Here is a 26171-nt window from a genome sequence, read left to right as displayed (position 1 = left end):
CTTATTTTATGCAATACAATCAATACATTAAAAGATGCAAATAAACAATTCAATTCTTTTTTTTTTTAAATAAGAAAATAAGTTACTTGAGGAGATTTGGGTAAAAAAAAAAATCCTTTTGGAAAAAATTTTAAAAATTATCTTAAATGCAAAATGGCCTTTTTAGAGTTAAGTACCGACTACTGAACTAATTATTTCAATAGTCAATTCATCACGATTAATCAGCCACATGCATTATCAGCAGAATTTTATTGCTTAAAATTTTAAATATATCACCAAATATTGCATCAAGTTTTAGTCCTCAGGTAGCAATTTTGCAAATGTCGACATTGCAATAACTGCGTTTCAATATTTTGTTCCGTGTGTCTGTAGAAGAACTCATCCCAGCAAGAACCAAACGCACGTAAGCGTCTGTGTTGGATGTTTAACGTTAGCATTAAAGTCTTTAGAGACTGAATCACTTCTGGATAAAATGGAAGAACAACTTTTAAAAGTGAAATCAGTGAAGTCACTACAGGACAGAATCTATAATCAGATCCTACCATCAATAAATTAAAAAAAGGCCCTTAGAAGACATTCAGCGACTCGTGTTCAGGTCATTTAATAAAACGTTTTAACACCTACTGAAGGAGGACATTTTAAAGTCCAGTTTAGTGGGAGTTGCCTATTTGGACCCCGATGCTGTTGGCACCACTTTATGTGCAAGCACTTGCAGTAAAAAAGAAACAAAAATAAAAAACAACAAAAAGGCCCCGGCTCTTAAAATTGAAAAACTTCTGAATGTTTCATTTTCCTGGTTAAAATAAAAGCACCTATAAATGGAATGGAATAGAAGCAAAAATAAAGCTGACAATAAAAACGACTAATAACAAAAGAGGTGCTGAAGCCAGAGCGTATCGGATCAGGGGATGTAAACTCAGATACGGTTTAAAACTAACTGGCAAAATATCACCTAAATAAATAAAAAAAAAACTGCCATAATAAGAGAAATAAGTGCTGAAGGATCTCAGTAGTAACAAATGCTAAAACTTTTAAAGTTTTGGTTTTCTGTAACAGGAAAACTGGAAACAACAAAAAGAAGCAAAAATGTAAATTTTGGTTTGATAAACTCTCAGCTGGGATTCATATTTTGTAACGGCATAAAGCCGTTCACATCACTTAAACTTTAACACACTTTTCACGAAGCAACAATCAATTTATTTAATACAAACAAAAATCTGAAAAGTGTGGAGCGAAATTCACTGATAATTTCCATCCAACCTGAAACCTTTAGCCATCCAAGCAAAGCAGAACCGGCAAAAAACCTGCAGCTGCAACTGGTGGCTTTGAAAGTGTTGAATCAGAGGTGGTGAATATTCAAGCAGGCCACACTTTTCAGGTTTTTATTCGTAAGAACGTTTTGAAATCCTCAATAATGTTTTTCAAACTCTGAATTAGGCCCTAATCTGTGTTCTTCCATCACATAAAAACATTAAAGTTTGTGGCTTTCATGTGAGAAAAAAAAATAAAAAATTAAAGTATCAATATTTTTATATTTCTACAGTGCACTTTAATGTACGGAGCCCCTAAGAGACATGGAGAAGTTTTTTATTTGGAGTTTTCTTGCAGAAGTATTGTATTCTCTCACAACAATGTATTTAATAGTTCATGCAGCATTGTGAATAATCAGGGTCTTCCTGCTACAATATAAGGTTTTTGTAAGGCTTTTAGATGCAAGTTAATATCTCATTTGTGAGATATCTGAAGTTTTACATCTTTGGGATACAAATGCACCACAAACAAGTCAAACAAGGGATTTCTATCCCTGTTTAAAACCTAAACAGAAACTTGAATGAAAGAAATTAAAAATACATCCAAACTATTATTTTCAATTAGTTATATTGCCATCTGACAGTTTAAGGTTGTGTTTTTAAAATGGTTAATAAAAGGTTGTCTTCATGTGCAGTTTCATCTCCACTGAAAGATATTACACAAACAAAAATGAACAGTTTTGATTTTGATTATAAACCAATGTTAAAAATGTATAAACACGTTTTCACCGAGACTCTTTAAGCGTTCATGTGTGTAACTTTAAACTGACATTTGTTATCACTGACTGTAATCTATTGTGAAGGAATACAATACTTTTGCAAGGTAATGCAAAATAAAAAAATATTTTAGAAAATCCCCCATCTCCCCTAGGAGGCGCCGTAGTAATGAGAACAATGGAAAGTCAGGATTTGATTCAGGGAAGTAAACTTAAACAGCAGCACCTTGCTACTAAAAAAATAAAAAACAAGAACAAGTGACCAAACCCGGACCTAGGATCAGGAATGTGTGGCGCCTGTGGAGCATTCAGTTAACCCGCTACTAAATACGCTACATGAAGGCTGCACCACAAGGCCACGCGTCTGCTGCCGTGTGCGTCGTCAGAGCTTCTGAAAATGTCAGGTTGACACGTAAAACAAATAAATATAATCAAACTATGTTTAGCTCCATTTAGAGTCACTAATTCAACTCCATATAGTCAGTCTGTCAGTTTCTTCTGCATAATACTGACACGGTAAGGAGATGTAAACTGGTACTAAAGGTGATAATTTTGCCTAAATGTTTGGGATTGATCCTCATTATATCTAAAGAGAAGAAAAGGGGGATTGTGTTCCGATGCTAATGAATAAAGAAAACGACTCGGGTTTAAAATGACATTCTAGTATTAAAATCAGGAGGCAGATAGTGCAAAAAAATAAAAATAAATCTCACAATCACTTTGCATGGCTAAGGGCACCTGACAAACTACTTCTATCAGTCTGCATGACCCCACATCGTGCATCGTAGCGCTCAAACTATTTCTACTGAGGCCGTCTGTGTGTGTGTGAGTGAGTGTGTGACTAATGTGGTTGCATAAAGTTTAGAGGCAACATCATCCACCCTGCTGTGCTTTTAGTAGAAGGTCTCTTATGAGGAGATTCAGGGAGAGTAAGTTAGCAGCAGTTAGGAGATGCAGGCTCTGATTTGATGTCTATTAGTCTCCTGGAAAGAAGCTTATTTTATCCTTCCACACACGCACACAGACTGACTGACTGACTGACTGACCTCTGCATGGTGACATCTTTTTAACGCATGCCGTGACTTGCTACAGCATGCTTGAAAATAGCACAGAGGGAAGTGGGGAAAGACACAGACAAGTCGAAGAAAACAGATACCGACGGGGAAGTTGGTGCAACGTTTTTTTTCCTTCCACACAATCCAGCTCAGCTTCTGTCTGTGCTCCCAACATCTCACCTTAGTGTATCTTCCCTCACCCCCTAAAAATCTAAGATCCCTCCCAGGACGAGGGCTATACCCGACTTTCCCCCGGCGGCGCGTTGCTGCCCTCGGCCCCGCCCCGCTTCCCCACGTCCCCGTGTCCCATCCGGCACCTGCCGCCCTCCTGAAGCCGCCCCCAGTGGTAGCCGGTGAACATGGGGCTGATGGGGATGTACTTGAAGACAGCGTGTCTGCGGAAGAAGGCCATTCCAAACGGCAGATCGTAGGATCTCATGCCTTCGAGTTCGGCGGTGCTGAGGCCGGTTCCTCGTTTCAGCTTCCTGATGCCTCGTTCCTCCAGGGAACCTGAGGTCAGACGACCAGATGTTAGTCTGATGTTCATTTAATGGTGATTTATTATGCTTCTTTGAACAGTTTAGGATAAATCTATGGACTATGCAACACAAGTTCATTACATTTTTCTTAGATAATGAGATTTTAGTCTGGTCAGTTCTGCCTATTTTAATCTCCTTTCAGAATGAGCCATTTTAGGGTGTCTTGTCACTTCAAATCCAAATACGCTGGGTTCTGTCTGTGCTCCCAGTGTAAATGTTGGGTTAATCTCAACATTTACACTGAAACATGAAAATGGCTGCAAACAGATGTGACATCATATCTCTCTATATCTCTGAAAAGCAGAACAGTCTCCTGCACATCCAACAAGAACACAGTAAGTGGTTTCTGGTCGGTTAGGTCTTCTTGGAATTCCGTTTGAGTTGCTAGGTAACCTTCTTTGCTTGACTGGGGTTGCTAGGTAACGGCGCAGTGCAATGTCAAATGTAACTTTTGAGGAGGTTTTTGAAATGGGTCATTTTCCAAAGACCAAAAAACATTTTCTTTTGTTGTTTTTAACTTGTTTGCTCAGTGTCCCTATGTGTTTTGAAAGGCCTTTTTAAAATGTATTATAAAATATTTAATTTTTAAATTTATGACCAGCTAGTCATGAACTCCGTTCTCTTTATTGTTTGGATCAATAGTCAACTCTGTCAACTCTGATCTTCAGAGTTCACTTCAGGCTTTGAACAGAAAGTAAAACAGCTGGAGGGAAAATGTCTCCTTGTGTTTAGAATAAACTGCATCACAAAGGGGTAATAAATAAATGCCAAGAGTTTTCATGAACCGACTCCACCCCACCGACCCAAAAGGCTTGTTTTTCTTTGTTATGTTTTATATGAAGGCTATTATTTATAAATAAAGTAGTTTTATTTATAAAAGGGGACAGATGCAGATCTGTCCATTGGTCCTCTGAGGAACCCTCACCAACAAAATGAAAAAACATCCAACATGTTCTGCCTGTTTATAAATACCATGTTGTTATTTTTAAAGATTTAATAGTTCAAATCCTAAACTACTTTGTTCTTGTCATAATTATAGCCCACATACTTCCTCCTCATGGAGCAAATTTAGAAAAGGGCGAGTAAAACTCTTACCAGGTATAGTATTGTCCAAAATAAAGGCAACACAACCTCCAACAAACATAGCAGTGGTGAGCAGCACGTTGAGCACCTGGTCGACTTCAACTATACCTGAGGAAAAGAAAACAGACTCAGCAACTGCCTGATTTATTGTAATCAAAATATAAGCATGAATTTCTTACTGGATCAAATTATTTTAGGTTTCCTAATTGATTTTATGAGGGTTTATCAATAAAGTGAAAGTAAAATGTTGCTTTAATAAGGGGTGGTGTAATAAAACATTACATCTAACCACTAGATGTAGGGCTCATACACTTCTCCCCACAGTGAAATTCAAGCACTTTTCAAGTATTTTCAAGGCAAACTTTAAAACTTTTCCAGCCCCACACATTGGAGATAAAAACAAAGAGATAGCCTAAGTAATTAAGGCACTAATAAGAGCTCATTAGAAACGCTTTGCTCACCGGTGACCAGCGGGTTCTGCTTCAGGTAGCTGGGCAGCATCAGACCGAAGAAGATGGAGAAGCCCAAGACGAAGAGGTTCCTGGACGAGTTGAGGTCGACAAACTGCAGGTTGGAGAGGCCCACCGCCGTGATCATCCCAAACAGCGTGCAGAACAGAGCGCCCAGGACCGGGTCGGGCAGAGAGGCAAACAGGGCGCTGAATTTACCCACAAGCCCCAGCAGCAGCATCATGGCGGCGCCGTACTGGATCACACGTCTGCTGCCCACCTGGAGGGGGAAATGGCACCAACAAGACGGTTTTTACTACAAATCTTTGTGTATTTTTCTCATCTGTATAAAGGAGAAAGAAAAAAGAAATAAAAACAAAAAAAGACAAAAGGAAAATAGAAGAAAACATCAAGACAGGTAGAAAACAATTAAAACAAAGAAAAAGAAAAAAAGAAAACAAGAAAGAAAACAGAAGAATGAATAAGCAAAGAAACAAGAAAGAAAAAGACAAAAAAACAGAATACAAGAAAGAAAAGGAAACAAAAATGAAAGAAATAAAAAAGGAAAACAAGAAAGAAAGAAAATAAGGAATCCCAGACGTCCTCAAAGGTAGCGGTTTACTACCTTTGTAATTCCCAGGACACCGATATTCGGACTGGAGGAGGTGGAACCGTTTCCTGTCCCAAAAACACCGTCCAGCACACAGGAAATGCCCTCTACAAATATTCCCCTAATGAGCCAGAACAGAAGCGTCACGAACACGTCTGCCATGCTGGCCATTAAATCCTGCAGCCGGAGCTTTACAGACAACACCAGCTCACCGATTGATGGCGTGGATCGGCGGTGGAGGAGCGCAGGAGAGGCGAGCGCAGGCGTAGTAGTCGCCGATCGACTCGATGATGCTGGCCACCACGGCGCTCATCATGCCGATCACACCTGCAGCCGTGACGGTGGGAGTCCCCCACTGGACTGCAGGCGAGGAGGGACAGAAAGGATCAGAGCTCCTCCAACCACTGAATGTGAAGCTTTGCACGTCTAGAAAACCAAAAACTGATCCCAATGCTCCACATCTATTTATCTACACCAGTTATACTGCTATATAGAACTTTTTGACATTTCGATTTTCATTCTTGGAGCTAAAACAGATAAATATCATCACATTAAAAAAAAAGTTCTCAAGCATTTGTTATGCTAAATTATTTTCAATTTTAATTTAAAATAATTTTTTTATTTTATTTTAAATTATTCAAATATCCATTCGTCCATCCTACAGTCTGGCTTAATTACTGCAATGAATATATACTTTTTTCAGTAATTGGGCTTTTGAGTCTGAATGATCCTGTTAATGATTACTCGATTAAAAAAGTAGTTGATTATTTAAATAATCGATTCATCACGATTAATCAGATGAATCATTTCAGCTCCAGTGTTCTGTAAAACATCAGCTGCAATTCTGAAACTTAAAGCCGATCAATATTCCAATTTATCCTAAATACTAAACCTGATCTAAGAAGTTTGTAACCGTCTCTTCCTCTCCATCTTGAAGAAACTCACAGGGATAGGGGATCTTGAACCACGGCGCAGCTTTCAGGATTCCCTGACGTGCATCAGTGCGGGCGTAGAAACCGTACTTGTTCTCCTCCGGCGGGAAAACGTCAGTCACCGTAAAAATGAAGCACAGCAGCCATGACACCAAAATGGCCATAATGATCTGCATGCAGGGGAGAAGAAAACCTCTTTTAGATTCTCCAGAAGAGAAAAACACATTTATACCTTCCAAATTCAAGTCCTGAGTCTTATTATATGCATAATAATAATAATATAAACATCTGAAGCACAAAAGTGGCTTAAAGTACCAGTAAATACAACTTATTAAGCATTTAACAGATTTGGTAGAATTTCAAACTGCACAGTTTATGTATAAAGTCAGAAACAAAATATTACCAGAAAATATTTAAAAATTATTTTCTGATAGAGTGGGGGATACAACGACAGAGAAAACCTCAACTTCAGAACTTTGAAGGTTCAAACAACAATGAAAATAATATGCATTTCTGTCATTGGTGTGAAGATCTGGAATAAACTCGCTAAAGAGCGGAAGCAAAGTCCGAGCATGAGGTATTTTAAGAAAAGACTCAAAATGGTTATTATTCAAAAGTATAAGGATGAACAAAGGGGATGAACCTGGCTGGGAATTACAACTCTGTGGATGATTTCAGCAATTATAGGCGTGTATCATTTATGCAGATGAGTATGTATATGTATGCATTTCATCTGGTTTAGGAAATATTAGTATAGTTATTATTTCATTTTTCTCTCAGAACTGGAAAACAATGCGATGAATTAGGAATAAGGAATGTTTATAGAAGCTATACTTCATCATACTCCTTTTCAGACTCGTACTCACAGAATAAGTGGTGTGTTTCTATGTAATTGATTATGTACTTCATAGAAAAGTAGTGCGTTTCATTTTACACTTGTTGGTGAAATGTTTGTCTGAAATAAAGTATCATCATCATCATTTTCTGCATGAAATCACTGATATCAAATGCTCCATCTTGCTCCTGGGTTCTGAGATCACAGTGAAGCATCTTAAATGAGACGCATAAATCAGACAGACCTGTGGTGTTTTTAATTATTTGGCCTGCACAGGGGATAAAAAGACTGATTTACAGAGGCCTGGGGAGAACGAGATTACCTCTGCTGAATAATTTGACTTGTACGAGAACAAATCTTTAAGTAAAACAAGGTGAACTCATTACAAGGGAAATAAATGTTCAGATGAACGGATACCCACAGGGAACATCTTGAAAACCTGCAGCCTGTAGGACGTCCAGCCTTTCTTGGCTTTGTAGATCGGCAGGGGGAAGTGAACGTTTCGGGCGTATTGAGAGAAGAGCAGCACCAAAAATATAGTCCTGCAGACACAAAAATACCCTTCGGTCAGATAATAGGGCCCCGTTATTTTCTACACTTTCTGTTCCCCAGTGTGAGGAGTAATCCTGTTTGAAGATGTTCCATTTAGTCCTGAATGCGTCACGCCACGACTCCAGAGGATTCGGCGCAAATCAATTATCCCAACAGCCTGGGAACTCTGGCAGCTACAGGCGCATATCCCCGTCCCTGCAGAGCGAGAGCAGAGGCCCTCCGGCCAACAACAATGACACGGCAGGAGCTGATGTCACACAACCTCAACATCAGAAACTGCAGCCGCTACCATCATTGCACAGCTCTTTTTATACCAAAAATATCCAGAAAGTTCTCAGTTTGCACCAGGAAATTGGTTTTTGCCAGAAATGCTTCAGATTATACAGACGGATGTAGACTCAACTTTTATTGTTCAAGTCTCAGACAAATCAGGGTTTCTGCAGGTTCACAAAAACAAATTTGATACTTTTTAAGACCTTAATAAGATTATTAATAATGAAATTTAAGGCTTGAATCACGACAGAAACGTACAAAAGAAAATCACTCATTCTGTATAGAAGCATTTCCAAATGTTTTAGCACCGAATGGTAAGAGAAGTGAGGCGAAGATGAACGTCGTCCAGCTAAAAGGTGATACATTTGCACTCATGATGGACTCAAAAGAGCTAGCTAGGTTACATTAGCAGCTGGTTAGCGGTAGCCGCAACTGCCTGGAGTCACAAAACGCCTGACAGAAAAGTCCCACAAGGAAATATACATAAATGCGATTAAGTAGTCCTGTGACGTCAAAATGCACAATATATGACAGGACAACTTACATTTTTTATTAACTTAAGACACTTTAAGGCCTTAAATTCAGATAAATGGATTTAAACTTTTTAAGGATGCACAGGCACCTTGCTAATTCATGGCTGTTTATTAAAGCATTCAAACATTGTAGTTTTGTGAGACAATATGGCTGAATAACTTCCTCATCCTAGTGCAAAAACGTATAGAAACGTGAAATTTTTCAAAATTGCTGTGTTTGATCAAGTACATTTATTTTTGCAATTCCAACTTGCGCAATTTAAGGTAAACAAAACTGCAGCTACTGATTTTAATAGTGTGCAGTGCTTTAGCTCTCACTGTGGTTACCTGGAGTACCAAAGCGTTGGAGGCATGATGCGTTTCTTTTTACGATCCTTCTGTCTTCTTCATGTTCTACTAAAGTGATTTCTTTAGGCCAGGTAATATAGGGCAACAGTTAACTGATGTTTAACACATTTTACAGTCAGGTTTGTCTGAAAATCTTTTTCCCCTTTGATTGATGAATTCATGATTTGCATTTTGAATCTGTGCTTACAGGATGGCGATGCCCCAGTGTTTTCCAGCCCTCTCGCCTGCAGCCTGGAAGCCTGAGAGCCCGATGAGGGCCACAGTGGGAGTGATGGTCAGGGGCCCGATGTACTTCAGCAGCATCCCGGGCAAACCCAGAGCTCCGATGCAGACCTCGATCAGCGACGACACGATGATCGCACCCTGGATCTGAGAAAGGTCGGAGAAATTCAGTGATGGATCAGTAATTGTTTAGTTATTTAGTCATAAATCAAACTGCTCTGCTCAGCTACCAGCTAATGGTTACTGTAGCTGAGCAGAGATACAATATAAACTAATAACCTGTTACTTCACATTCTTTTGTGCCGATTGCTAAATAAACATGTTTAGCAAGAAAGGTTAAAAAAAGCTTTAAAAAAGAAAGAAGATCAAATTTTTTCATGCCAGATTTGATTTGAATCAATGTTTTTCTAAAATAGATTTTGATTTTGTGTGAATTTTGTGGATTTGTTGAAAAACTTAAGGGACCAGAGGGCCACATAAAAAGCTCCGGCGGGCCACATCTGGCCCCCGGGCCTCGAGTTTGACACGTGTGTTGGTTGTCATGTAAACAAATCTCTGCATTAGACTCACTTTTCATGAGAAATGAAGTCTTATTTCAATAAGCTCAACAGATCCGTCTGCATCTGTAGAGTTTATTGCAGCCGAATGTAACAGATCTTTATAACAAACTTAGTTAATATAAAATGTCAGAAATATTCCAGTTATGTGGTTTTGGGAAAGTGGTGAAGCTTTTAAACTATTTTCCATCTCATGATTCAACCACATTTCAAATAATCAGATGTTTTATGAAGCATTTGAGTGAAAAACGGGGGAAGTATTTATGTCTCCGATTTAAAATGCGAAGAAAATGAGCCGTGGTTCTGTCGGACACTTTAAAGTACACACTTTAAAAAGAAAAAGACTTTTTAAACTAAAAAATATGCCCGGTTTATCAGGGTCTGTTGTTCTAAACTAAACATTTACTTTACAGCTGTAAATATGGACACTGCCTGAAGGGAAGCCTGGACAAACATCACATTAAATCACATTTAATGGTAAAGAAATGACCATAAACTGCTGCCATCATCGTCATCATCATGGAATCGATGTTCCAGGTAATGACCCCGTTAAGCTCCTCTCTGTCCCCGCGTCATCTTGAGCATTTTCCCCTCCAGTTTGAAATCAGTTTTGTCTCATTCGCGTCACATAAAGATCAATTACCGGACCGACTCACGCAGACTGGAAAGGTTACCTCAGATTAATGTCATCCGTCACATAAAGACAAACCCTGCAGACGAATGGAGACGGGATTTCTCCATCACAACAAACTATGTTTATATTAGGTTAGGAAAAACCCGGGACTGTATTCTAAGTCTGTTGTGTAAAAAGTTGCATAAACGTTACTTAAGATAATATGAACAACCTCTGATTTAATTTATTGAAGCTCATTTTGTAATCAGTTAAATTTCCCTCTTCTCCTTCGCCTCACCTCACGTATCCTGGGGTGCCAGATGTCCTCGGTGTGCAGAAGCTCTGTCCCGTTCAGGAACGGACGCTCTGCTGAGGTTAGAAGAGAAACGGATCATTAGATTATACATATAAAAAAAACAAAACATTTTATTAGGGGCAGGGTTTGTACACTTTCAAAGTTGAAACACTTTTCAAGCATTTTCAAGGATTTAAAGCAGCAGTGGGAACCCTGCAGCAGAAACCGGAGCGTTACCTGTGCTGTTACATTTCCATTTCTCCAAAGACAGGATGGCTCTGGCTGGCGCAAGGAAAGCAAACGCACTCGCCTGGAACAAAGGCAACCTGGAGGAGAAAAACAAGACAAATCCATGTCAGAAAGGCATTTCAGAGACGTAATAATTGGCTTGCAGAGACGCAGCATGACAGAAATGTAGACAAAGTGTTCATACCAGCCCTGCTGCAACCATTTTTTCTACAAAAGCTGATCACTGTTGAGTCTGTGCTAATAAATGAGGATATTTATGACAAAAAGTAGTTTTTTCTGATATTTAAAATTACTCTTTTTTTTTTAATAAAACCAGCCTTTAGGAGTTTAAAAATGATCAAAGTTTACAGATGTAATGCATTGAACTGCAACTAACGATTATTTTGATTTATCCAATTAATAAATTCACCACATTCTGCTGATTTTTCATTTAACTCAAGTTTATTTTATTGTTATATTTAAACTGCACATAAACAAATGATTCAATTAATTTTTTCAATCAGAAAATGAACATTTTATTGCCTATTCCTTTAGTGCAGGGGTCCCCAAGCTACGGCCCGCGGGCCGGATCCGGCCTGCCTCCTCATTTGGTCCGGCCCCCTGAACAATATCAGAGAGCATTCAGTGTTTTTTTCATATATATGTGGATTTTTCTTCAACCACCAGGGGGGCTCTTGAGCAGATATGAAACTTAGTTTCCCTCAATGGAATATATACTAGTCAGTACCAGTCACCGTTTCGCTCACGGTTTTTTTCCATTTGCATTCTAGGTAAAAATCTATCTACAAACGCGAATATGTCGTCGGCAATAATCCAATGCCAATCCAATTGTTTTTATCTTTAATGCATAACTGTACAGTTTGGGCCTTTTTTGAGTCCGTTTTCTCCAGTTAATGATTAATCAATTACTAGTTGTCGATTATTGCAGGAATTGATTCATCATGATTAATTGTTTTGGTCCCGATAGTGTAGTTAAAGAACAGAAATCTATTTTTTTTTCTTGAAAAACATCTCGTTAACTGATCATCTTGAACAGGATATGTTTCAGATAAAACATATTTCTGTGTTAACACATAATGTTAACATTATTTATGCTCATGTTAAGTCAGGTTCAGTCTCTCCCTCTCTGCTTCAGAGGCATTTCAGTAAAACCCAGAGACAGAGCTTATCGTTCTGCTCAGAGAGCGATGGAAAGCCGCTGATGTGACAGGAATGCCACTGGCACTGAAGCCAAAGCCAGTCTGTGGCTGGAACCGGGCAAAAGAGTCAGAAAGGGCAACAGATTACATAACTTAAATCGAGCACCAAGAGCCTCTGACACACTCGTTTTCCTTCCCATTTTGGCCCAACACTTTAATTATCCAATTCTTTCCTGGAAATATGAATTTCCAGGACAGGAATTTCTCTGAGTTGGGAGATCTGACTCACAGAAGAAACCTCAAGCTCAAATGGGACCAAATATGCTGTGCCAAAAGATCTGATTTGGGTAAAATCAAAGAATAAATCAAGCACTAAGATATATGAAATCACAACAAAACATGATTGTAAATAAGGACAATGCCCTTGAACTAGTTTAACTTCACTGGAAGAGATGTGAAATGGTTGACAGAGCTATGTGGAAACTTGCGGTCACAATAAAATCAGTTTCTCATTCTCACATCACTTTCACGTCATTCTACCACATCAAACAGATTTTACTTCATGTGCGAACTGAAGACTTTTTATTTTCTATAATCTCATCTTTTCAACTGTGACATGCAAAGATGACTGTAACAAAGCATGTGATTCAACAATTAGGTATTTCCAGATTCAGTTACATGATTAGCCTAAAAATAATAATTGCCAGGTGATGTCACCAGTTGCCGTGGTTACTCCCTCCCTTTTGATGTGTTAGTTTCTTGAGAGCCATGTCATGCTGACAGTAGATGCCATTTTATTCCTCATTATCTAGGAACAGTCTTCCCGGCTCGATGCAGTTGATTTCCTTCTGATAACAAACCATCTTGATGATAACGGCATGCAGAGACAGCCTTCCCATCAGCCTTCACATGTACAGTGGCGTACAAATTCTTCATAGTCCGTCAGTGTTCTTAAACTGAAGACTTTATTACAACCACAATATTCAGTATGTTTTATGTGATGATGATGATTCAGAGCATCTAGTCTTCACATGCCACTTAAAGGTGATCTATTATGCTTCCCTGAACAGGTTAGGAAAGATCAATGTTCTATACAAAACATGTTCACTACATTTTTTGCACAGAGTCACTTAATTAGATTTTAGTTTGGTCAGTTCTGCCCATTTTGAGCTCCTTTCAGAATGAGCTGGTTTTGGGCCTCCTGTCCCTTTAAATCCAGGTAAGTTGAAGCTGGCCACATCCCCAACTCAACGTTTACAGCTGAATGTAAAAATGGCTGTAAATAGATACACCATTATACAACAGTACATCTTAGAAAAGCAGATGTGGAGCCTCCTGCACCACCAACAAGAATGCAGCAAGTGGTTTCACTTTTCCAGTAGCCATTATAGAGCTGACCAAATGTGCTGGAGCTCAGGCTGGGTTGCTACGAAACAAGCTACATTCTGGAGGTTTTTGAAACAACTCATTTTCCAGACACCATAAAACATCAACTTACTTTGAATTTGGCAATTCACAGGCATTCGCTTGGAAGATCTACTTTCTGAAAGACAAGCTTGCACACTCAGTATAAACCCAGCTGCTCTGTGAAGTCCTGAAAGGTTTGATGGAAAACTTTCGAGAGCAAAAAACGTCATGAAGATGAAAGAACACATCAGACAACCAGGGAGAAAGAACTGGAGATTTCTAAAGCATCTTTAGGTTATTATGCTGCATAATGTTTAAAACATACAGGACAGCTATATAATAAAGTATAATCCTTATTTTTAATAATTACTGCAGTCTGTAAAATTACATATGTGCTCCTAATCACGAAAACGTGTTCCTGTTCCAACAAATATGAATGAAATTTGCTCATTTTCTTTTTTTTAAACTTTACTTTTAACTGTAAACTTACCACAAAATATACAAAACATCCAATAGAAATACCTTTGTTGATAAGAAAAAGTAAATTATTATATGAAAAATAAGGATGAGAAGCATATAGTTTAAAAACTTTTATGCTAAAAAGATTAAAACCAGCAGGCACATAGTGGAGGAAGGTTAGATAAATGTTTGTAAACAGACCAGAAATATGTATTTATGTTGGAGAACAAATCTGTGAGAACTGGGTCACCTCACTTGTTCCTGACATGTTTGCACTTGTATTTCTGAAAGTAGGTCTTCCAAGCAGCTTCTCATAAGCAAATGCCTGCGGATTTAATTTATTATAGTTTTGGTTCTTCACTCCACTTGCCAGCATGTGATGCAACACTTGAACGACACGCAGCTCGATCCCTGAAGTGCTGTAAATCTCCTGTGTTTAGTTTCAGGAATTTTATAATTTCACTTCCAAGTTTATGAAACACAAGCTGCTTTCTCCTCTTGGCAAAGAGGAAGTCCGAGTCTTAAAGGACAACAGTCACATGAGCGAAACAGGGAACTCCAAGTAATGCTTAAATGCTGAGTAGACCCAACAAAGTTATGCTTGCACACTTATTCACACCACAGAGACCAAAAGAGGAAGGTGGAGGAAGAGGAACCAGATGTTGGCATTAATGGCCCCCCAGCTTTAGGAAACTGTAAGCTGGACTGTTGGATACCTGCAGCCCAGCGTCGTTTGCAGCAGGGTGGTGATGCCGACGCAGAAGAAGATGGTCCCGATGAGCTGACTGGTGGCCCACTGATCGAAGCCGACGCACATGGCCTCTGCAAGAAGGAACGGGACGGCGATGGTCCCACTGAAACACGTCAGGTAGTGCTGGGAAAAAAAAAAAGACGTCAGTCACAAGATGATCAGTTAAAGCTGCAGTAACTTTAATAAAAAACATATTTACATATTTGTTAAAATTATCACCGTGTTGTGACATAAGACAGATAATCTGTGAAAAACAAAATTGTGCTCCTCTGCCACCAATCCGAACCAAGAGGAGGGTCTTAACGCTGTCAGTCATGCTCATGTACATGCTGCTTACACCCTCCACTTTTCTCTGAGCTACAGTGTTTTCCAGTCAGCAGGGCTTGCTGCAAATGCTCAAGCTAGTTAGCTTAGCCGTCAATGACGGCAGATAAACTGCTTTCCTGGAACTATAAGTTGTTTGTTTTGCATTAGCACATTTAACAGCACATACATGAGCATGACTGACAGCGTTAAGACCTCCTTCCGGCTCTGATTGGTTGCAGGAGTGGGTAATAACTAGTTACATTTACTACATTACTGGGAAACAAAGTACTTTTAGAAGAAGTTTTATTGCAACATATTTAGTTTTACTTAAGTAATATAATAGAGGGACAAATTTATTTTTATTCAAGTTATATGATCTGCCAATGGAACAAGTACATTTTTATCAAAGTTAATGAATTCTTGACTTAAAACAAGTCTCTATCTTGCTAAAAGTTACTAAGTTTTGTCTTATTTCAAGTGTAATAAGATATTTTCACTAGAAATTAGACCAAAAATACTTGTGCAACCAAGTATTTTGTAATCTTGTAAGATTGTGTTTTTGCAGTGTGCTGAGCCATTTTGGGAGAAGAAGATGCAGTAAATATTGTACCCTGTATTAAAAAAAATCAATATAAAACTTAAGTATTCTGCTTAAAATGTGTTTTGTAGTTTTTTTTGTCGGATGCCATCACTTTAAACAATTAAATCAGATATTACAATCAGTAATTTACTTTTTCCAGTATTTTTACTGAATATCTTTTTATTCTTACTCAAGTAATTTCTTGGACGGCTACTTTTTACTTTTACTCGAGTCAAAACATGTTGAAGTTGTGCAACTCTTACTTTGGCAAGAGTTTTTGCTTCTCCATCCATCTCTGCTGAGACGTGCACGCACGTGTGTGTGTGTGTGTGTGTGTGTGTGTGTGTGTGTGTAACTGACACTGAGGGTTTCTGAAAATCCATTATATATTCAAACTTGTGCAACCACTTCTTGTTTTAAAAGTCACTCCTGTTGAGTATGTAGTTGCTCTTCTGACCAGAACTGTATAATTAAATAAAATAATTTCTAGAAAAGAATTAGCTAAAATCAGTACCACGTCTCTTATAAAAACATTCATGTCTTTACCAGAACATAGCTGGACTAATCAAGCCACACCTGCGTGATTAATTTGATGTGTGTGTTGGGCACACTCGGCTCTTACCCCTGACATTTAACTAGAAGATTATTAGCCTGAAGCTAAATGCTTTGGAGCTGGATGGAACATGCCCAGGAAACATTTACAGTTTGCATTCCTCAAAACTTTTCAACCCAATTAGTCACTAGATGTAAAACAAAAGAAAAAGCTGCTGATAGTCCAAGTCTCTTAAAATGCCGTAAATCTGGGTGCAAAACATTGTTTCTATACAGTTAAAAACTCATTATAGACACAGACTGATCACCATTTATCAAGCATCGCAAACCGAGGAAAACAATCATCAAATGATTTGTGTAACTGGAGTCAAACTTATCTAAATGTCTAAATGTTGAAAGTTTCATATATTTATCTTGCTCTGCTGTGGCCTAGCCCAGGATACTGTTCTAAATTATTTTTTTTAATCTTGGCAAAATAAAGGTTAAATGAAAAGAAAATATGAAAAACTAAGAGCGAGGTACAGATACATTTTTTGCTGGTGACAGAAAAACAAAAACAAGGATGAGATATTGTTGTTAACGCTTCAATCCGCTATTTTAGACACAAAATCCGTTTATTTAAACAGCAGTTTAGGACTTATTCCATGCGTGTATGTTTGGTAAATATAATTACTGTGTGGTCTTTGTAGGGCTTTGCACCCACGTCATTTGTACATTTGTGAGGTTTAGGTCATCCACCTCACAGATTTGAGGCATAAAGGGGAGATGACGCATGACAAAATGTCCCATGTCGCTGAGGTCGCTCTGTGGGAACATTAACGTGATGTCTGATGGGAACAAATCCTATTTTTGAGTCAGGCTGCATGGTTACGTGCCAAGTGATGGGAGGAAAAACACTGAACACACGGAGGACATAAACGTGTAGGTGGTGTTATTCTTTCTTATTTAATCCGGCTTTATGTGCAGATTTACCTGTAAGCCTAAGAACACACACAGGTACCAGGGCGGGGTGTCTTCAATGGTATAGATCATGTCCATCCTCCTCGCATCCATGCTGTCTGTGCTGTCGAGTGTCTCTGAAATCGAGCTCTATGAATACAATGAGAGGGGAAGGAAAAAAAAAACAGCATGAATATCTTTGACCTGCTTAAATCAAAGTAGCTTTAGAAAGAGAGACAATGTGTTCTAGTTGGGTACATAAAAAAATAAACTTTGATGGGCATGTCTGAACAGTTTGGACAAAAGAGAAGATTTCAACATGAAAAGACGACAAAAGTAGACAGAAACTGTGGGAAAACAAAACCTTTTAGTCTGTCAAAGAAAAAATGCACAGTCATGATGACACAGGAAAAAAACCCTGTCATGGTAACATGAGTCGACCTTTTCTTCAGCAGAAGTGCTCATCTGTATCTTATTACATGTGGAAAAAAAGAACAATTCAATTGTGTTTTTCGAAACTTATTTTTTGTTTACAACTTTGTTAGAAGAGTAAAAGATAGTCAAATCGTACACCTCCTTTAGATTTGAATAAGAAATGCCTCATGCAAATGTGGTAGTAAGCTAAAAAAAACATGTCTGCTCATCACTGGTTTTCAGTGCCTTGCAAAAGGATGAAACTTTCACATCGTCACGAGAGACAATGTGAAAGAGTTATAAAGCCACGTCGCACAAGTAAGACTTCACCGTTCACACAAAAGTAAAACTGGACAAACTCTCAACCAACTTTCATATTTAACAATTTCATCATCAGAATCGAGCAATAATTTTAAATAAAATTAAATTTATATAGCACAAATAAATATCTCAATGCATTAAAAACTTACTTACTTGTAAATATTTTTGATTTTTCACTTAAAACTCTAAAATAAAATTATTTAAAGTATGGCTACATGAATCAATCACCCTGAGCCTGACAATAGGTGCCTAATCCTAAATTATATCAAGTTTATTTTCTGTAATCTGTAATAGTGATTTTTAAAAATTATTTTAGTGTGTAATTAAAAAAATTAAACGGCACAACACTTTTGAATGCCATATTAAGACACTATAAATAAACACATGACTAAAAAAGGGCTTATAAAGTTACTGGATCACAAAGTTCAGGAGTAATCAGTTCTGATATTATCAACATAAAACTTAACATTCCCTATGGTGTTAAAGTTTTGGGTTGCATAACAAAAACAAAAGCATAATTTCAGATCTTCAAAGTCCCGATGCTTATTATTGTTAAAACGAGAGCAGACCAATGTGGTGAGTCGTACCGCCATCTTAAAATCAGTTTGTGTAATAATGGCATCACAAAGCGGTTTCCCAGTTCAGTTTTAATCTCCCTGATAAGAAGCTGACAGTTTACTGCATCCTCTCTCTGCAGCAGAATATACCCAGCTCCTTCACAATAAAAGCTTTCACCCAACAAAACCAGCCTCTGAAACCAGAAAGTCGGCTATAAATCTGGTGGTTAAACGACGTTTCTTTCCAGAGAAGCTCAATAGAAAGAGGACTGCTGACTGCATTACCATGGTGTCATCATGTGACAGTCTTGTGATTACATCTGCGTTCGTTTTTTTCCCCCTCCGACAGACATTACTTGTGTCGTATTTCCCTTTCATGTTTTTATTTTCAGTGACCTTCTCTGCTGCTTGACTATCCTTGGTGTAGATCGCCATCAGCTCGGTGTTCTCCGTGTCCTGATCTCCGGTGGCTCCACCAACTCCGTTTACCACAACCTAAAACACACAAAATTAAGATGGTCCAGGTTTTTATTTACCAGTCTGACATCTTCTCCGATTTGGTTCACAACCAGAACTAATCATCTTCAGAGAAAGATATAAAATGACTAAGTATATTATATTGAATCTCCTCCAGAAACTCCATCTAATGACCAGAAAACAACATTTTAGTGGGTTTTTATGTTTCTGTTGTCAGCAACAATGGCTGTAGGCAGTGGTGAAGGCTGGAATGTTATTTAACTGGCAAACTGGGAGCCTCACCTTCAGGCTCAGGATCGTTTTCACCATTTTAAAATAAAGACCAAATGCCAATCACGTCCGTAACTGAAAATGCCTCACCACTGGATTTACATAGAAACACACAGGAAGGCTGCATTACTGAAACAAACGAACAGCCGGGGCTCCAACACAGCCTTCATGGTAAATCACTGATTTTTCCAGACGTCTCAGTTATTTAACCGTTATTAAACTTAAATAGAGTTTAATAAATTTATGATGGATGTACTTATGGAAGGATGGACAGATGGATGTACAGATGAATGTTCAGGAATGAATTCATTGAACTCTGTTCTGAGCTGAATGAATTCAGGAATGAGTTCAGTGAACTGAATTCCCTCCTCAATTTAGTTCAGTGAACTGAATTCAGGTCACTGAATTTAGTTCAGTGACCATAAAGCCTTTCCTTAAATTCAGTTTATTTACCGGAATAGGATAAAAATCGGCTCCATGTTTGGCCTCCTCTTCATATTTTCCGCCCTCGCTGCTGCTGTCCATCGATTTGGCGGTGGTGTTCTTTCCCACTCCCATCTTTTCTTCGTCGATGTCTTCTTCCTCCTCCTCTGCCTCGGTCCCTCCTGTGTCTCTCTGCTCTGGTGTGAACACTGCAGACGGATCCCTCAGTCCAATATCATCATCATCAAGGAGTTCCTCTCCTGGTGCCAAACGACAAACGAAACCAGATAACCATCAATATTCTGATCAGCATAACAAAACCTCATGTTCTAATTAAACAGAGGACCATCAGAGGCTTCAAGGTTATACGTCTTGATCTATTAGTATTTGTTTTATGATGGGGAAGAAAGGAGTGAACCTCCCAGTTATGTTTTTAAAAAATGGCTAAATTTGCCTCTTTGTTTCACATCAGGTCCTTTCAGTTCTGTTTTTGGCATCTGTAGGCGTTTCTGGTTGCAGCAGAAAAAAAAAAATATCACTCTGAAGACTTGGGAAGGCGATTAGCTGAGAACTGAAACGTTTTCCTTCAGGATCTAACCTCTGCAACAAGTCATGTTCAGATCAGAAGCATAAACTGAGAGTCAGTCATCCAATCAGGATAAACATGAATCCAAAGACGCCATTTTGAATTTAAACCTTCATTTACGTTTTATTGTTTTGAATCATCAACAGCGGAAATATTAAAAGAGTCATCTTTGGATGAGTCATTGATCATTTAAAAGTCATATATATCAGGGTTGCATAAAGTCTGGCCCGAGGGCCATTTGCAGGCCCGGGACTGATTTTCTGTGGCCCCAAGCTGCAATTCAAGAATGGGACTAATTTGACCCATAGCAAAGGTGGTTAACAGAGATTATTTTTATTTAGGAGCAAAAATGTATATTTTAATAACCAGCCTTTTTGTATTTTCTTTCATTTTATAAATCTGACCACACCTGTACTGCCACTTTCACTGTGAAGCAGACCTTAATCTGCATTTAATCAATTTATTCAGCTCGACCAAATACACAGCAGCTGTTTTCAGAGAGAAACTGACCCAAATTCAGTTCTCTGCCGAGAATGGACTCTATTTTTGTACTTTTTTTTTCTCCAAATGAGTCAAAAAATAAGCCAACTGGATGCAATCATGCAAAACTCCTCTTCACTCCGCAACATTAGCTGTGTTTCCATTAACCATATAATTGAGCAAATTGAAATTACAAAATTAAATTTGCTTAATGGAAACACGCAAAAGTTCGAAAAACATTTTTCCAACTATCAGAGTTACTGTATTTAGCAAAACTGCAAATGGAAGCACTTTTTTTTACATCACACGAGTCACATGACCAACAGCCGGATGTAACTACTGGGGGAAAAGACAAAGACAGGAAGTGGCAGGAAATGATGGCGGACATGTTTTTTAATGATCGCGTGAACAAACTTATTCATGTGTGATTTTAATTATATTTATTTAATGGAAACACCACATTCATAAAATTGTGTTTTTTGAGAATAGAGTGTACGCACATTTGTAATGGAAATGTATTAATTTCCTTCAAAAAAAGTTTTTATTTTGTTTTACAAAAATATTGCATGCTTCCTTTATTGTTGAACAGGTAAAAAAATATACATACATATTTTTGTGTTGGCTTTTAAAATAGTTGTAGATTTTGGTCCAGGTGACAAAAAGCCGGGATTATTAATGTGATCGGATGTGAAACTGACTCCTCTTGCCATCAGAGTCTGGCACGGAAATGAATAAAAAAATTAAAAAAATGTGAAGCATGGGGGAAAAATGACAGAACAGGAAGAAGAGAGTATTCAAAACAGAGATGATATAAAAATAAAACAGGTACAAAAGCAGGAAGAAAGCTTTCAGCTTTCATCAGTCACATGATGGTTGTGTCTAATTCTCGGTTTCTTTGTAAAACACGACCTTGACAGATGTTCCTCTGGTTCAGTCCCTGTTATCTTCCCTAATAATGAGAACAAATGCATCACTTGGTTCCTTTCATTGAGTCTATGAACAGAGAAAGGCTATGCAACCCTTTCAATCCAAAGAGACGTTTTTCCAGAAAACTGCAACAATGCTTAAACACAGAGTTCCTTTAAGTTGCCTTTGATTATTGGTAACTGGAAAATTGATTAACGTATTTCATGTATTTTCTTGATGATGGCATTTGACAAAATGTTGTTTTGCTTAAAATTAATGACCGTTATGGTCAGTGAACTATGCATTAACTAAACTGAAAAAAAAAGTGTTAAAGTTGTTTTTAATCTCTTGATTTGCATGATGCCAGTGTAATTAGTCATTTAAAAGATCGTTTTATTTCAAGTGATTGATTCTAGGAATGATGCTGAACCAGCAAGCTGGTCTCCATAAGTCAATAAATAACTGTGAAAAGTCTCATGCATTTCACATTAGTAACTAAAAAATCCTTATGGAACAACAACTCCGTCAGAGTTTAAATGGGAATGTTTTCAAAGAGCGGTATTTGTGTTGGCAGGAATGATTGCTGTGCCATGCAGTCATAGCCATACAGTTAACTATAGAGGAATCCAAAAAGTACGCAAGAAAGATGCGCAGTCACATAACGCCAGCTATGTTTGTATTATGGTAAAAAATAAATAAAAATAAACTCACTTCTACCTAATTCATTTAGCAACATTTAACGTAAAACACTTTCAACATGTTATGCTGAACAAGAAGTGATATTATTCTGTCCATCACTGGGTCATGGTGACATATTCAACTCAAAAATAGACAGCAGAAATGTCTAAACTTCCTCTGAAGCGTTAAGGCAGAATGTTGGGCTAGATGTCAGAAAGGGCTGTGCTTTAACAGGGCCCCACTATCTGGAGGGACCAAAGGTTATTATATTTATTATTTTTTAATGCATGCTTTGCAAAAAAACAAAACAAAAAAAACTTTATATAAAAGTCATAGGTCCAAACTTGGTGAGTTGTATTGATATGAGATTTTTATGAAACAATATTCAAGTATTTGTAAACTTAAGTTAGTTGATTTCTTTGGAAACAGGAGACGTATTAAACCTTTCAATCCATTCCTGTTATTTAAGTATAATTTGCTTTAATAAAATAATGTTTCTTTAGAGGATAGGGCACCAAAACTGACTCCAGTCCAGGGGCCCACAGTCTTGTAAATACGCCTCTGCCTTTACAGGTAATTACTACCCTACCTTTATATTCTAATAAAAGCAGAAAGAAAACCAGTAATTTCGACTTCAATCATATTTTACTAAAAAGAGAAGCATGCAAGTTTTCTAACAACTTGAATCTGTCAAAAATGACACTGCATCCTTAATTTATCTGCTCATTTCCTGCCAGTATTTTCTATCAAGAACAGAAATGTACAAATACTAAAATACACTAATCCTATCCCTTCAGCCCTAAAATTATATAATTTCCTTTAATGTATTCGTCCTCATTTTTCCTAAATCTGCCTTTTTGAGAGCCGTTTCCTGTCGTAAATTAAAGTTCTGGAGCCCCACACCCTCCCCAGCCACTGTCACTGCTTGCAGTGTAAGATGTTGGGACAGGTGTAATACCTAGTTGACACATCCCATCACTCCTGTCAAGCTGGGCGGCTGGGAGCATCTGTGTGGGAGGAGCAAGAGAAAGGAGAAGCAGGAGGAAGTCAAAGGAGGGAGGAGAGCAACGAGAAGAAGAGGTGGGGGGAGGCACAGAGGAGAAACACACAGGGGTCGAGGATAAAGAGGAAGAGGAGGTGAGACAAAAGTTAATTTGACAGAAAGCATTTAATCACAAACAACACGTATTAGTGTGACTAATGTGCTGATGATAAGGTTGTATGGCAGAATAATCCCTCCACATTGAAACAAGTTGCAGGATTATGCATGTAGGAAGAGCTTTTAAAAAGAGTAACAGCAGAGGTCAGAGGTCAAGATTTACAAAAAACCTGAGATGGTGTAATTTCTTCAGCTGAAGTGAAAAAACAAACTACAGGTCATCTTTTTTCAAAAGTCATTTTAGCTTTCATACAGATGAAAACATGAAACCTGATCCGTTATTTAATACCAATTAGGCCTCGTTAATGCTAAAAATATATCCTCCAACCAGAAATCCAATTCATAAAAAGACATTAAGTCAGACCAAACTTCTCTTGTTTTTGATCAACTGGAATCATTAAAATTATTTCCATTTGGTTAGTGCCACAATGACGGAACATGTCAGATTTATTTACTTTACGTATTTGGTGGCATTGCCTTTGGATTGTATGACTTGGGTCAAATCTTCCAGGTTTTCTTCCACAGGTTTCTCAACTGTTTGCTGGAGTTCTGGCCCATTCCTCCAGACAGAACCAGTGTAACTGTCAGGTTTGTAGGTCACCTCACTCACTCTTTGTCAGATCTGCCCACAACTTCTCCGGGGCATTGATATCTGGACTTTGTGACGGCCAAACATCGACTCTGTTGACAAAGCCACTCTGTAACCACTTCAGCCACTTCATTTACAGTGGAGCTTTAACTTCTTTATGGCCAAACGGTTCCACTTTAGTTTCATCAGACCACAGGACATGTCTTCTTAAATAAAGATATTTCCCTGTGTCCATTACCAAGCTAAATTCTGGCTTTTTAATGCAATTACTTCCTCTTCACAGCGCCCTTTTGGCCATGTTGGTAAACAACAAGTTTCACCCTGGACAATGTCTCCGTCTTTCCAGCTTCAGGAGAATCTTTGGCTTTTGTTCTGGTGTCAATCTACACATTTCGGATCAAAACCAGTTCTTCTCTGGGACACAAACCCGTCTCCTTCCTAGTATTCCTAGTCTCCTTCCTAGTATTATGGTTGGAGACTACCATCAAGTCTATGCTTGCTTATAATAATTTGAACAGATTAATGCGGCACCTTCAAGTATCTGTAAATTTTTTCTTCCCTTCTTTCAGGCCACACCTGAAACGTGGTGCAATACCTACGTAAGTGCCTCCAATTAACTCAAACATGTCAGAATGTTGGCCGTGTTCTAGACCAATTTTGGTTGTAAGCAACTGGTACACTGTTAACTGTGTTAATTAGTCTGCTGCCTTTAATTTGTACCTCAATTTAAAGCATAAATGAACATGGCAGCATTTCACAAAGCCACGACGCGACGATGTGGGCTCATTACTTAAAGACACATCAATCTTCTGTATGTAAACCTCTGACTCAGAATACATTGACAAATAAGTCTCATTTTCTCATTATTGTGGCATTTAGCAAATAGAAATAATTTGGGTAATTTTAGCTAAACTTAAAAGAAGAGAATGTATTTGGTATTCAGTGTATGTAAACTTCTTGTTTCAACTGTAAGATGATGCAGTTTTTCAACCAACATGAACTCACAGACGGTTGTCGGTGTATAAAACTTCCTTAGTTTTATATAAAAAATGAACATGTGCAGTGCATGTGCATATTTATGAGTAGGCTGGCAAAACTGTTTTAAAACAGCATTTCATTCTTGCATAATTTGAGAAATTAAATGCCTTTATTATTATTATTATTATTACTGACAATTTCTTAAATTAAATTACTAAAAAACATTACGTTGGCATGCATCTTAACTGCTGGTATTCAACTTCAAGTCAGGGGAAAATACAGATATTTAATTTGGAGGTTAAACATCTTCCAGTCACATTCAAGCTTGTGAATGTTTTGCAGCACGTTGTGAAAACCGAGCAAACCACTGATCTCAGTGGTTTCCAGCCTGAAGCCAACCCAGCACTGTGCGTAAGCTGTGCGATGTGTAGTCTGACATGAAGTATCCCAGCAGCCTCTGGGTGACTTAAGGTCTGATGAGGCATGCCAAACTCCAGAAGAGCCACACAACTGTAGCATGAAATCCTCAAATGCTCCGGCTCCTCAGTCGCCCAAGAGACTAAAACCCCTGCAGCCCAACTCATCTGCGCTTGGTGTCTGGGAGTCCAGACCCAACAAAGCATCATAACCAACACAAGTAAAGAAAAAAAGAACGGAGAAATGGAGCGAGACAAAGACGGGAAACTGGTTATGCAACGCAAGAGAAATCTAGTTTTAAAAATCTAACTTCTCTTGTTATGTAAAGTGTGATGGAAAGGAGGAGGGATATTCGTGTAGAAGAGCATTCTGACGAAATAAGTTATGAGAGAGAAGAAATAAGATGAGAAATCACTTCTTTTTATTTTATTTTAACTCACTCCAGAAGAGGAAGGCTGTTGAATGTTCAAGGCTCTACAGCCTGATAAGGCGGAGGAAGGAGCAGAGTTATGTAGGAATATTATGACAGAATATTAGGCTAAGAAAAAAATAACTGACTACAAGAATAAAAAGTCATAATACTAAGAGAATAAAGACAAAGTTGCAAGAATA

General features: G+C 38.1%; 2 protein-coding genes across 5 annotated transcripts in view; both read right to left on the bottom strand.

Annotated features, from left to right (window-relative positions):
• Nucleotides 1–26171, bottom strand: part of LOC103145867 (lymphocyte antigen 6 family member D) — a 670619-nt gene that overhangs the window by 331515 nt on the left and 312933 nt on the right. The window lies entirely within an intron of this gene.
• Nucleotides 586–26171, bottom strand: part of slc23a2 (solute carrier family 23 member 2) — a 42125-nt gene continuing 16539 nt past the window's right edge. For 2 of the 4 annotated variants that reach the window (XM_016677114.1, XM_007563484.2), the window contains exons 2-15: nucleotides 19797–20026; nucleotides 18993–19091; nucleotides 17338–17454; nucleotides 14893–15050; nucleotides 11160–11248; nucleotides 10926–10996; nucleotides 9423–9604; nucleotides 7951–8071; nucleotides 6708–6864; nucleotides 5975–6122; nucleotides 5778–5883; nucleotides 5165–5432; nucleotides 4716–4811; nucleotides 586–3591 (exon numbers count right to left, since the gene is read on the bottom strand). In XM_016677114.1, the coding sequence (XP_016532600.1) occupies nucleotides 3317–3591; nucleotides 4716–4811; nucleotides 5165–5432; nucleotides 5778–5883; nucleotides 5975–6122; nucleotides 6708–6864; nucleotides 7951–8071; nucleotides 9423–9604; nucleotides 10926–10996; nucleotides 11160–11248; nucleotides 14893–15050; nucleotides 17338–17454; nucleotides 18993–19091; nucleotides 19797–20026 (2117 nt within the window). In that variant the 3' untranslated portion in view covers nucleotides 586–3316. Of the gene's footprint in view, nucleotides 3592–4715; nucleotides 4812–5164; nucleotides 5433–5777; nucleotides 5884–5974; nucleotides 6123–6707; nucleotides 6865–7950; nucleotides 8072–9422; nucleotides 9605–10925; nucleotides 10997–11159; nucleotides 11249–14892; nucleotides 15051–17337; nucleotides 17455–18992; nucleotides 19092–19796; nucleotides 20027–23374; nucleotides 23424–26171 lie in introns of all 4 variants that reach the window. The other 2 variants (XM_007563481.2, XM_016677113.1) reach the window with 2 other exon arrangements.

This window comes from Poecilia formosa, unplaced genomic scaffold, assembly GCF_000485575.1.
Source record: "Poecilia formosa unplaced genomic scaffold, Poecilia_formosa-5.1.2 Scaffold148, whole genome shotgun sequence".
NCBI classification, from domain to species: Eukaryota; Metazoa; Chordata; class Actinopteri; order Cyprinodontiformes; family Poeciliidae; genus Poecilia; species Poecilia formosa.
This window is presented reverse-complemented; position numbering and strand designations above follow the sequence as displayed.